This window comes from Thamnophis sirtalis, unplaced genomic scaffold (assembly GCF_051295495.1).
Source record: "Thamnophis sirtalis isolate CommonGarterSnake01/CBP01778 unplaced genomic scaffold, rThaSir2_p1.2 scaffold_5, whole genome shotgun sequence".
NCBI lineage: Eukaryota > Metazoa > Chordata > Lepidosauria > Squamata > Natricidae > Thamnophis > Thamnophis sirtalis.
Genome location: NW_028261385.1, coordinates 55,211,444 through 55,224,524, shown reverse-complemented (window position 1 = coordinate 55,224,524; position 13,081 = coordinate 55,211,444). Strand labels below are relative to the sequence as shown.

Here is a 13,081-nt window from a genome sequence, read left to right as displayed (position 1 = left end):
AAGCCACTCCCACAAAGGAGGCCACACCCACAGAGTAGGTTCGAAAATTTTTTGAAACCCACCACTGATTCCTAGGTAGTCTCAGATAACCCTCAGAATTCACATGCTTAGCAACCGAATCAGATTTATGATAGTCGGAGTATTATAGGGTCACATGACCCCCCTACTGTGACCTTCTGACTAGTAAATAGGGAAGCTGGATTCACTTAACAACTGTGTGACCAACTTAACAACCAAAGTGATACACTTAACCCCTGTGGCAAGAAAGTTCATAAAATGGGGGCAAAATTCACTAATGTCTCACTTAGCAATGGAAATTTTGGTCTCAATTGTGGTCGTAAGATGAGGACTGCCTGTATTTGAATCTCCCAGAACTGTTAAGGAAGAAAAAATGGCCCTGCAAGGTCAGCCACTCCATTTACTGCAGACCTCTGGACTTCAACTCACAGAAATCCATGGCTGGCTCAGGAAGGTTGGGAGCTGCAGTGCCCCAGTCATAAAAGGGCCATCAGTTCCCCACCCCTGGATTTCTGCCTCTTTCAGGAGCCGTTCCTTCCTTGACGCCCCTCCTTCCTTCTGACATTTTCTCCTTTTTTTAAGGATTTCTATCATCAGATAGCCACTGCCTGCAACAACATGCTGACCGGATTGCTGTCTGAAGCTCCCAATTTGGATGCCCTGCAGGAGATCCTGACGGTAAAGAGAGATCCTTTCTTGGGGTGGGTCGTCCGGTCAGCCAGATGTTCAGGCTGGATTTGGCCCTTCTATCCCCCTGTGGAGTCTGTGGCTCTTCCAACTGGGAATGACCCATTCCTCCTTTCCTCCTTCTCCTTCGTTTCCCCTGGCAGCACACAAATCCCTGGATCGATTCTCCCAAGAGCCACGAGAGATGGAGGGCCCTCAAGACCATCAAGAACCTCTTCAAGTTCATTTTGGAAAATGTCAATTTCGACGTAAGTCTCCCTTTGGGATGAGAAGCAAAATGTTTTCAAAGAAAGGAAACCCCCCAAGAAAGTCCAGCTGCCTTTTGGGAAAAGCATCTTTGGGATGTGACCAGGAGGATACAAGGAGTCCTGCTTGAGCAGAGGATTGGAGGAGAAGACATCCACGGTTTCTTCCAGCCACTGCGGTTCTGTCATGCTTTGATACTGAGATTCTGTAATTCTCAGGTTCTGTGAATCCAAGATTCTGAGATTCTGTAATTCTCAGGTTCTGTGAATCCAAGATTCTGAGATTCTGTAATTCTCAGGTTCTGTGATTCAAAGATTCTGAGATTCTGAAATTCTCAGGTTCTGTGATTCAAAGATTCTGAGATTCTGTAATTCTCCGGTTGTGTGATTCAAAGATTCTGAGATCCTGTAATTCTCAGGTTCTGTGATTCAAAGATTCTAATATTCAAATATTTGATAATTCTATGATTCTATCATTCTGTGTGTCTAAGATTCTGTGGTTTTGTGGTTCTTATTCCCTGATTTCAGCCGGCTGAAAGCTTCATGAACCCCCTCCCCTTCTCTCTCCTCTTTCCCCTCCTTTCCCCTTCCTTTCTTTAGACCACAGCTGACTTTTCTTTGCTGGGGCAGCTGGTGGCTTTGCTGGCCCTGCACATTGGTGACACCAGACCAGAAATTGGCCAGATATCCGCAGAGGCTGCCTACCACCTGCACCACCTCCTCATGAAAGGAAACCCCTCATGAAAGGAAACCCCCCAAGAAACTCCTCCTAGTGGAGTTTGGAAACGAGGAGGAAACAGAGGAAGTAAGGACATTGCAGGGTTTGGAGCAAAAGGGATGTAGGAGATTTTGTAGAAAACAAAGATGAGAATGGCTGAGACCTTTTTGGCTCAGTGATGACACTTGTGCTGGTTTTAAGAAGGCTAAGGCTGGATAGGAGGCCACTGAGCGATCCTAGGGCTGTTGAGACATTTGTCCAAACCTCCCAGAAGAAGGTAAGGGCAAAACAAAGGACCATTTTTTTTCATGAAAAATAACATTTGGTGAGCCAGTGTGGCAGTGGTGAAGGCTCCAGCTGTTTTTATGGCTTTGTCAGCCACCTTGAGTCGTCATGTGCGAATAGGCGCCAATATAAATCTCCTAAAATATACCAATAAATAAAATATCACAGGCCGTCTCTTCCGAAATGAGGAAAGGATCTGATTCCCTCCCAATCGGTTTCTCCCCCTCTGCAGAAATGCCAGGGAGATTTGGGAGGCGCTGGCTGAAGCCCCTAATGTCAATCTCAAGATCATGAAGCCCCTCATGAAAAGGTTAGAAGACCAAGACCCCAGCACCGATGCCTTCTCAAGGAGGAACAGCAAGTCCCTCATGCCCATTGCTGTAAGCCCTCCACTGGTGGCTCTCTTTCCCTTGGATCTAGAGGTGGGGAACACCTAAGGGAAGGGGAGAGGGAGGCAGTGGGAAAACTGCTGGGGCTAAAATTGGAGCATCATTTGGCATAAGCCCCTCCTCCTTTTTAGGTGGAGGCAGATGTTTCTCTTCCTGGGCTCAATGAGAATGTATCTGTCGAACAAAACTCCTCATTGGCAACAGGAAGGGCATCTGGCCAGTAAACCCTCAGCTCCGTTCAGTTGGCCAGACTCCACCCCGCAAGGGATTCTGGGGAAGAGGAAGAAGGTGATGAATCTAAGTAAACTGGGGAGCCCAAGGTGACTCTCCCTTCATTCCATTTCTAGGCCACCAACGCCCTCTCTTTCCTCCTGTCCCTCCCGAACGCTGCTGAGTTCCTCTCCAACAAATTCTCCAACCTGCTCCTCGCCCTGGTCACGCAGCTGTACTTCCTCCTGGGAGCCAGCAAGAGTGGATCCAGGAGGTCCAGCAGAGTCATGGACCTTTCAGAACAGATCAACCTCTTGAGGTAAGGAAATCTCCTGGGACCAATCTGGATCCAACTGGATATAACTGAAAGGGGAAGAAATAAAGGGAGGCTGATTTGCTATTGTGTTTTGTGGTTGTTGCACAAGCCGCCAAGTGAAAGCTGGAGCTCTCCTGAAGGGCTGCGGGAGGCCGGTTGGGGACAGGGGAAGCATGGCCTTTGCAGGGGGCATCAGCTGAAGCATTGGCACCGACTCTTCTCCCTTCCTTTGATTTAGCACGGCAGTGGAGGCGATCAAAAACCTCATCCTGTCTGCAGGATACAAAGAGGAATACGAAGATTTGATGACGCTGGGATGCTGGAAGATGCTCTTGAGCCCAGATAGTCTGTTTGAGGCCATTTTCCACCTGGTCCGGTAAGAACTTCAGAGTCCAAAGAACTTGGCCTTGAGTGGCAGTGGGTGAGAGAGGGAGGGGAGGGCCGAGGGAGAAGAGGAAGAAGAGGCAGAGAGAGAGAAAGTGAGGGAGAGGGGGAAGGGGGAGGGAGAGAGAAAGAGAGGAAGAGGGAGGGTTAGATAGAGGAAAAGGAGAGAGGAAGGGAGAAAGAGTGAAAGAGAGAGGAGGGGAGGGCAGAAGGAGAGGAAGAAGAAGAGGCACAGAGAGAAAGAGAAAGAAAGGGTGGTTGAGTGGGAGGAAAGATAGAGCGAGGGAAGGGGAGATAGAGGAGAGGAAGGGAAGGGAGAGAGCAAAAGAGAGGGAGGCGGAGGGGGAGAGAGAGGGAGACAAAGAAAGGAGAGGGAGAGAGAGGAGGGAAGAAGAAAAAGACAGAGAAAGAGAGGGAGTGTCAGAGGGAGACAAAAGGAGAGAGAGAATGAGATGTAGAGGGAGGGACGGAAGGAGAGGGAGGAGGAGGGAGAGAAAGACAGAAAAAGAGAGAGAGGGTGAGAAATTCTGTAAATGGACTAATTCATTGAGTAATTCATTTATCCATAATTCAGATAATCATTTCTCTAGCTTGGTGATTTTCTCCTCACTCACCAGCGGATCTTATCTGATTTCTCACTATTTGATCTTTAGGAAACTTTTTGCATACTCTCAAGTGGAGATGAAGATGATGTTCAGCAGGGACGTGCAGTCACTAGAGGCAGGGGAGGCGGGGCCTCACCAGTCTCCTAAGGGAAAAGAAAGAATTTTAAATAATTTTTTTTTAAATAATTAAAGCCAGGGTAGTTGCTACCAGATTCAAAGTCACAGTGGCTTGGTGTCTGCTCTCAGTATTAACTATGGGAGGAGGCCAGAGAACTCGGGGCCTCTCTTGCCTAAGGAATTTTGCGCCTTTTAAAAGTTAAGGAGGAGTTAAAAAGCGAAAACTTTCATATGCAAAAGAGGCACTGATTCTCCCGCCTCCTGATCGGGGAGCAGCGAATCATGCCTTATGAGCATGCTTACATTGACCATGCTTACGTTGACCGGAGAAGAGGAGAGTTGAGAGAGTTTCCACAGCTGGAAAAGGTGGATCGGATGGAGCGAGGGGGGGATTCAAATTTATTGTAATTTAATTTGTAATTTTTTATTGTGAGGTGTTTGTGTGTGTTTTCTTTCTTCACAGCGGTGGGGTCAGAGGAGGCGGGTGGCGAGGCGGCGGAGTGCAGAGGCAGCAGGGACGTTCTCCCCGCTGTGTCCCAAAAGGCCAGGTGTTTCGCGTTTATGTCTGCCATAAACGCGAGACGCCTGGCCTGTTGGACACAGTGGTGGCAGGGGAGGAATGGGCTGGGTGGGCTGGCTGGCTGGGGAGGGGGGAGTCCTTTAAAGCCCGTCTTCCCAGCAAGACTTCCTTTCGGCTCGCGCAGGCTGTGGAAGGAGGAGGAGGAGGGAACCAAAGAGAGGCTTTTACCAGGCGTGTGCCCCACAGTTAGGACCGTCATTGCGCCTCAAGCCGCGTTTCTTCCTGCAAAGCCCTTTGGGCATCAGGCGGAGCTCTCGGGTTGCCCAAAGGGCTTTGCAGGAAGAAACACGGATTGAGGCGCAATGACTGTCCTGGCTGTGGGGCACACGCCTGGTAAAAGCTTCTCTTTGGTTCCCTCCTCCTCCTCCTCCTTCCACAGCCTGTGCGATGCTGCCGCCATAGGCCGAGAGCTACCGCCAACACTGCTGCACAGCTGAGAGAGGGAGAGCGCGAAAGCAGAGGCAGGGCGCCAAGCTTTGGTTAAGGCAGGCAAGGGAAACCGCAAGCCGAAAGGAAGTCTTACTGGGAAGACACGGCAGCAGGGCTTAAAAGGGCTCCCCCCTCCTCAGCCAGCCAGCCCACCCAGCCCATTCCTCCCCCGCCACCACTGTGTCCAACAGGCCAAGTTGCTGGGAGGAGAAAGTTTGGGCTGCAGAGCAGAGTTTGAACTGCCGAGTGACGTGCGGTGAGCTTCATGGCTGGTGAGGGTCCCGCTCTATGGTGGACGCGGCGCTGGGGCTTCGGCAGGGCTTTCGCACTTGCCTCACTGGCCATGAAGCTCACTGCACATCACTGATGTTCAGACATGCCAACACCTATCTGCACCATCCCGACTTAAGGGAGAAGACAATTGGCATGGTGTTCTTCTCGGAGGTGAGGATGCACCACAACACTGTCGAGCTCCAGGGAAGTTGTGCAGGGTTCAGGGGGACTTTATGATTAGGAAGTTGAAGTTGTGGCGGCTCCATCACTGGAGGCTTTGAAGAAGAGACTGGACAGCTGTTTGTCTGACATAGTAGATGGTCTCTGCTTGGTCAAGGGGTTGGACTAGAAGATCTCCAAGGTCTCCTCTTACTCTGTTAATCAATGGAATTGGAGGGAGGGAGGAAGATTCAATGACCCCAAATTCCGTTTCCTCTTTGCATTATAGACAGTTTTGTATTGCCATTCTGTAGTCTCTGACATAAGACCGTCATAGAACCTCCAGTGGTCACTAAGTGATCGCAGAAGCCCTCAAGCCAACGCCGTGGTCATAAACTTAGGATAAACCAGATATTTCAGTGATTTTCTTCTACAGGTTGTCCTGGACCACAACTGAGCCACAACTGAGCGACTTATGACCACAACTGAGCCACAAATTTCTGTTGCTCAGTCCCTAAGCAGTTTTTGTCCCATTTTACCACTTCCTTTGCCACAGTTGTTAAGTGAATTGCTGCCGTTGTTAAGTTAGTCACACGGTTAAGTGAATCTGGTTTCCCCATTGACTTGGCTTATCAGGCGGTCACAAAACGGATCACGTAACCTCAAAACACTGCGACCGTTAGCATGTGAAGCTGACATCACGACGATACGATTTCTTCTCTCCCTCGTAACTTTCTCCAGTCCTTCCTTCCTTCCTTCCTCTCCCTCTCCCCACTTTCCCTCTCCTTTTCCCTCTTCCTCTACTCAATAATCAATTTTAAGGAGTATTAAGGGGTGATATAGTCTATATATCAACAGATTCATATATTATAAGAAAACAAATATCATAGGATAGAAAGAATGAGAGAGACTTATTAATCTATGTCGGACATAGCGGCAGGGCGGCCAAAAGCCGCTTTCTTTCTTTTTGCCTCACCAGCCATAAACTTCACCGCATGTCACTGAATTAAACCATCTCCTTAGTTAATCAATACTAATGCCAATAATATAAAAAAATAATAATCTTATAGCATTAACAATACCAATGACAATAACAATATATTCCTTTGATAGTAGTATTATAACATTAATTCCTATTCTTTAAGTTCAACCTTACATATGACCCTCTTGGATTAAGTAATTATATAAATATTCTGAGTCCTTTGGTCCAGTAAATCTTCTTTCTCTCGCTCCGATTATTTCTTTTAGTAATGTCCAAAGATTAACATCAATGTTCTCCAATAGTCAGGTTTCTTGTTATCCAAGGGGTATGGTCACCAAAAGTTCTGTTTTCTCTTAAGGTATACTATGGGGTGGGGGGGATTCCATATTTCACCAGTAGATGTCACTCTTCCACAAGCTAACCAGATACAGACTAACAAGAAACAGACTTGACAAAATGCACTGCTATGAGTCAGCTTTTTTTGTTCTTCAAACCTTCTTCAAACCTTCAATAGTTAACTCATTTCCCCCTGAAGGCATCCATGTAATCAGAGTTATTTACAGCTGGCCTTTGTTGGGTTAACTAATTAAGTTTAGATTCAGATCCTCATACAGTTCAGAGAAGAAAAGAAAAAAATCTCCAGCCTTCACTCACTCGCAGCTATAAAGGGGGGGGGGGATAAAAAAAAACAACCACCCTGCTCCTTAATCTTAATCTCTTGAGCTGTTTTGGAATAAAAATACCTTCCTCCAAGATCAGGAATCTGTTAAGCCACTCGCGACTCCTGCAGCTTCTCGCTTATTGCATGTGTTGAAGTTGTTTTAATCCAAACCAAAGATGCCTTTTAAAAAACAGGTTTACTGTTTTTACATTCTTATGCATGCCAGTTCTGTGTGTGAGGTAATTTAAGGTGGTTCTGACAAGTGTCGTCGGCATCTTCATATCAGGTCGCATGGGCAGCAAGCCACTCCCATCTGGTCACATGGGCGGCAAGCCACTCCCACAAAGGAGGCCACACCCACAGAGTAGGTTCGAACAATTTTTGAAACCCACCACTGCTATGGTCATGCCAAACCAACCTTCTCTTCAGTCTTCCCTACAGGAAATCTTCGATTTACAAAAGTCTTTCCAGAAACCCCTCCGGATGCCAGATCCAGCTGCTCTTCATGGAGCTCTCCATTCAAGCAACCATTCAACCTGGCAGCTAGCCCCACCCCCTCTGTTCTTTAATCTTTTTATTAATGGAATTTTTACAAACGCTTCTTACTTTTTAAACTGGATCGGATTTTTTCTTCTTCTACTACTTTCTTTCTTTTTCTTTTTTCAATTCTCTAGTGCATATTCTTTTTTAAAACTTTTCTTTTTCTCCTGATGTTTGGAATATAAAGAGGGGAGTAAAAGTAGAAGAAAAGAAGTTACACTGCCACTTAGAGGCTTGGAGGCTTGGAAACATTTTTTTTCTTTTTTTTTCTTTGCACATTTGATTTACATTTCAAGGTCTCTGAGCTTGTTTATTGAAAATGATAGACAGATGAGCATGGATTGTTTATACAGGTGCTCCTCTGGGGTACTATCAGTAGCTGGACTGGAGTAAAAAGAAAGCCTTGAAAGAGAGAAGAATTGCAGTGAACTTGTTTGGAACTTAATAAAAAAAGCCTTGGATTCTATATAGTGGCAGTGTATACTATCTGGAGGAATGTTGCAACACAAAAAAGAAAAGAAAGAGAATGCAGAATATTGAACAAAGAACAGAAGAATTGAAGAAAAAGATGAACAAAGAGATAAGAAAATTGGTGATATTGACAGGAGATTGAGGTTGGAAAAGACAAGAGTGGAATATTGTTATGGGAGATTGATAGATCAGATTTCCAAAATATAGAAGAAAAAAAGGAAAAAAATTGGGCAGCTCTAATGTTAGAAATTTTGGCAGAAGCATCGGTAATAACCAAAGTGAAGTTGATGCAAGGAACAGACGAGGGGTTTCAAGTCTTTACAAGATATGCAATGAAAAACAAGTTGCCAAGAGAAGTCCATATAAGATCTACCAAGAAAGCAATTAGAACACAAATAGTACAAATGGCAAGAGATATAAGATTTCACAACTATTGGAAGGATACAGGATGATGTAATGAAGTGCTATAATAAAAACTAATTTAGTTAGAATATTACGCATAAAATGAATAATAGTTATAGTCAAATAAATGATTAATAATGAAATTCTATATAAATTGTAAGTGAGGACTATGGAGAGGATGCATGAAAGTTTTGTAACCAAAGATAAATAATTTTATATAGAATACAATGTAAAGATGTAATATTACTGGATGGTTTTAGGATGATGTAATGAAATGTCATAATATAAATCTATTCTAAATTTAGAATATCTCACATAAAGAAGTCATAATAATTATAGTCAAATAAATGTTAAATAATTATAATAATTGTATACATATATATTAGATTGATAATATGAGATTCTATATAAATTGTAAGTGAAGACTATGGTGAGGAGGCACAGGAGTTTTGTGACCAATTGACATACTGTATGTAACTGGAGGGGTTTTTTATGTTATATGTTTATTTTGTTTGTTTAAAAATTAAAAAAAATAAAAAAATAAAAAAAATAAACACTGTGACCGTCAAGTACCCAATTTTTGATCAGGTGACTGTGATCAATGGTCATGAGTCTGAAAAATGGAGTTGTCCCTTTTATCAGTGCCATGGTGACTTTCCGCCATCACTATATGAGGACTGTCTTTTCTTTTCCTCTCCCCATAATGGCTGAATGTGGCATCTCTTCATAGAGGCTGTGAGGAAAGTTCTCTTCCTTTGCTTGGTTAATAATCCATCACTCCACTCTTCTTCCCCAGCTTCTCTCTCACCCGGAGCTTGGACACTTGTTCATCATGAAGGACATCCTCAGGGTCTTCCAAAAATGGATAGCTGAGCCATATCCCCTCATCCAAATATTTGCTATTCGTGGACTGGGGTATCTTCTCCAGCACCCCTTTGAGGTAAGAGATGGGGTGTAGGAAGTGAGGGATTTTCAAGGGAGCAGCAGGTGTGACCTCACTCTCTAGGAATTCTACAAGGTTAGGAAGGGTAGAAGGAGGAGAAGAAGACAACCACCAGAAAGAGGATGCCCTCAGCTACAGTGGCCTCTCTTCTACAAAGATGGAGGCATCCCTGGAAGATCTGAAGGATCAATTTAGAGACAGATCCTCTTGGAGGACATCCAAAGCAGAACAAGAAGCAATGGATGGAAACCAATGAAGGAGAGAAGCAACCTAGAACTAAGGAGAAATTTCCTGACAATAAGGACAATTAACCAGTGGAACGACTTGCCTCCAGAAGTTGTGGGTGCTCCAATACTGGAGGCTTTCAAGAAGAGACTGGACAACCATTTGTCCAGAATAGTGTAGGGTCTCCTGCTTGAGCAGGGGGTTGGACTAGATGACCTCCAAGTTCCTTTTCAACCCTGTTATTCTATGTTCTGTGGGCTTCTCTGTGTTTGTCATTCCTAGACTCAGAGAACTCCAGTGACCATGTTTAATCGTTCCCTCCTTTCCCTCCTTCCTGCAGAATACGATGTTAGAGCTGGTGCTAGTCTCTGTGGTCAACTGTGCTTGTCACCCAGACAAGTCTGTAGCAAAAGAATCACTCCGGACACTTCAGTTCCTTTTCCGGCATCTGAATGCTCAAACCTATGGATGGAAAGCTGTCAATCTTATTCCGGTCCTGGGAAATTATTTTGCTGATGTAGGTCAACCAAATCACAACAAACTAATCTACCACCCCCTCTCTCTCTTCCTCTCCCACCCTCCCTCCCTTCTCTCTTTTTCTCCCACAAAGATCGCCTGGGTACCATCTGAAGAATTCTAATTTTATCAAAAAGTCTTAGAAATAGTTCAGCAACAACTGTGTTGTTCTCATCTAAAAGAGTGTGTGAGCTTGCAGATGATCATTGAGCCCTTCCAGAGAGCTGGAGAAGTGCCAGATGAGGTGGAAGAGAATGAAGGTTGCCATTCTCTTCAGCTTCACCAAACCACCATCAATCACCCTCCATATTTATTAAAAATCCAGATTGGTGTTGCTTGATCACAGACACTTTAAGGTGTGTGGATTTCAACTCTGCTGGCCTGAGAAGGTTGAAGTCCCCACATCTGAAAGCTGCTCAGATTGGGAAACTCTGGTCTCCATCAGTATTTCTCCCTCTTGGCAACTTGAAGAGGTGAGGACTTCAAGTCCCAGAATTCTCCAGCCAGCATACTGGAGTTGGAGTCCTCACATCTGAAAGCTGCAAAGATGGGAAAACAACCCCTCGATCACATCATAGAGGTTGCTATTCAATCAGATCAGCATCTAACAGTGATTCTGGCTCCATCTTATGGCCGCTTGAGGAAACAGCAACCGACGAACAACAAAACACAGAAGAGAAAAAAAGGGGGGGGGGGAAAGAGAAAAAAAAATCAAGGCTTGTCAGGATAAGCAGAATAAAACTGTCGAAGCAGCCGGGGGGCACGAACATGGGACTTGTCAACCCATTCCGTACGAGATGGAGGAAAATGCTTCCAAGCCACTAAGTACTGGATTCGATTACGCCGCCGTCGAGAGTCCAGTATCTCATGAACTTCAAAGTGATGTTCACCGTCAATCAACAGGGGTGCAGGTGGAGGGTCGACAGGCAGATGTAAAGTAGAAACACGAACAGGCTTAATGAGGTTAATGATGAACACGGTTGAGATGCTTTGGCAGCTGCAAACGAACGGAAACAGGATTGATGACTTTGATGATGGGAAATGGACCAACGTACTTAGGCCCCAATTTCTTCGACTTTTGCGTAGTGTGAAGGAATTTTGTGGACAAATTAACCAGGTCACCCTCCCTGTACTGATAAGGTTGCACACGCTTCTTATCAGCCTGTTTCTTATGAGCATGATGCGCAGCATCCAAAGTAGCAAGAGTTAAAGGCCAAACATGGCTCAGACGTTCGCGCCACTCAGCGACGGAAGAAACTTGCGGTTGTTCACGAGGTAGCTCAGGAATAGGAACAAAATCCTGACCAAAAACAACACAAAAAGGAGTGAAACCAGTGCTGCTATGGACCGAATTATTGTAGGCCACCTCAGCGTGCGGCAGCAAGTCCACCCAATCATCCTGCTGATAATTGATGAAACAACGTAAATATTGTTCCAAAACAGAATTAGTCCTCTCACACGCCCCATTTGTCTGAGGATGGTGGGCGGAGCTTAGGCCCGGGGCGGAGCCAATGCGTGTAAGAAATTCCTTCCAGAAAGCAGAAGTGAACTGGACACCTCTATCGGAAATGATGCGATCAGGGACCCCATGCAAACGGTAAATGTGGGAAATGAAGAGTTTAGCCAGTGCCTTAGCAGAAGGAATCTTGTGGCATGGAACAAAATGAACTTGTTTTGAAAATAAGTCTGTAACAACCCAAATGACGGTGTTCCCCTGGCTCTCAGGAAGCTTGACAATGAAGTCCATCGAAATTTCCCTCCAAGGGGTGACAGGGGGGGCGACAGATTGAAGTAAGCCTTGTGGTTTTCCAGGTGGCTGTTTAGCGGCCGCACAGACCGGACAACCAGCAACATAAAGTTCAATGTCCTTTTTCAAAGAGGGCCACCAAAATTGTCTCTTCACTAGGTGCAATGTTTTTACGAATCCAAAGTGACCCGCCAACTTAGAATCGTGAGCTCGTTGGAGGACGACGAGATGAAGAGAGGTTGGGACGTAAAGCTTGGTTCCGATCCACGGTAAATCGTCCCTCATTGTACACTCATCCTGATGCTGCTGGAACCAGTCATCCTGGGGAAGGGCGCGTCTGAGGTCAGAAAGAAAATCCTGAGGCACATCCACTTTCGAGCGTGCCTGCTGACAAGTGACCACTGGAGCCGCAAGGCTGGATGTGGGAACGACAGGCTGAACAATACTCAGTTTAGAGCAGTTGTATTGAGGGAGTCTGGACAAAGCATCAGCCATGAAATTCTTCCCTCCAGGGATGTACTTGAGTGTGAAGTTGAAGCAGTTGAAATTTTGGGCCCAGCGCATCTGTTTAGGGGATAGGCGGCATGGGGTCCTCAAAGCCTCCAAATTTTTGTGGTCAGTCCACACTTCAAAAGGGTGTTTAGCGCCCTCTAGGAAGTGGTGCCATGTGGCCAGGGCCCAGCGCACTGCAAATGCCTCCTTCTCCCAAACGGCCCACCGTCTTTCAGTGTCTGTGAGCTTGCAGAAGGTGTAAGCACAAGGTCGCAAATTACCTTGGTCGTTGGCTTGTAGCAAGATGGCCCCAACAGCGACGTCACTGGCATCGGCTTGGACGACGAAAGGCTTGTCCATGTCGGGATGCTTCAGAACTGGTTCCGCAGCAAATAGGCACTTTAACTTCTTGAAAGCAGCTTGACACTCCATGGTCCAATCCAGTGGTTTGCTAGGCTTAGGTTTAGGCCCACCTTTGGACTTCAACAAATTAGTGATGGGAAGTGCAATTTTGGCAAAAGAAGGAATGAACTGATGGTAGAAATTAGCAAAACCCAAAAACTTTTGCAATTGTCTGCGTGTCCGGGGTGCCTCCCACTCAGTGACCGCCTTCACTTTCCCAGGGTCCATCTCAATGCTAGTGGGGGAGATACGATACCCTAGGTAGTCAATCTTCGCCTGGTGAAA

The 13,081-nt window shown here is 45.7% G+C and overlaps 2 protein-coding genes across 2 annotated transcripts in view; both read left to right on the top strand.

The window, feature by feature from the left end:
• The window catches only part of LOC148045385 (maestro heat-like repeat family member 5), a 59,263-nt gene that overhangs the window by 9,524 nt on the left and 36,658 nt on the right, over positions 1 to 13,081 (top strand). The window contains exons 8-10 of the mRNA XM_087716196.1: positions 601 to 696; positions 849 to 953; positions 1,551 to 1,677. Coding sequence (XP_087572322.1) covers positions 601 to 696; positions 849 to 953; positions 1,551 to 1,677 — 328 coding nt within the window. The remainder of the gene's footprint in view (positions 1 to 600; positions 697 to 848; positions 954 to 1,550; positions 1,678 to 13,081) is intronic.
• LOC148045386 (maestro heat-like repeat family member 5) overlaps positions 2,241 to 13,081 on the top strand; it is a 36,154-nt gene continuing 25,313 nt past the window's right edge. The window contains exons 1-8 of the mRNA XM_087715181.1: positions 2,241 to 2,333; positions 2,690 to 2,871; positions 3,107 to 3,244; positions 3,906 to 3,962; positions 5,358 to 5,427; positions 9,268 to 9,411; positions 9,980 to 10,156; positions 12,062 to 12,171. Of these exons, the coding sequence (XP_087571307.1) occupies positions 2,244 to 2,333; positions 2,690 to 2,871; positions 3,107 to 3,244; positions 3,906 to 3,962; positions 5,358 to 5,427; positions 9,268 to 9,411; positions 9,980 to 10,156; positions 12,062 to 12,171 (968 nt within the window). The 5' untranslated portion in view covers positions 2,241 to 2,243. The remainder of the gene's footprint in view (positions 2,334 to 2,689; positions 2,872 to 3,106; positions 3,245 to 3,905; positions 3,963 to 5,357; positions 5,428 to 9,267; positions 9,412 to 9,979; positions 10,157 to 12,061; positions 12,172 to 13,081) is intronic.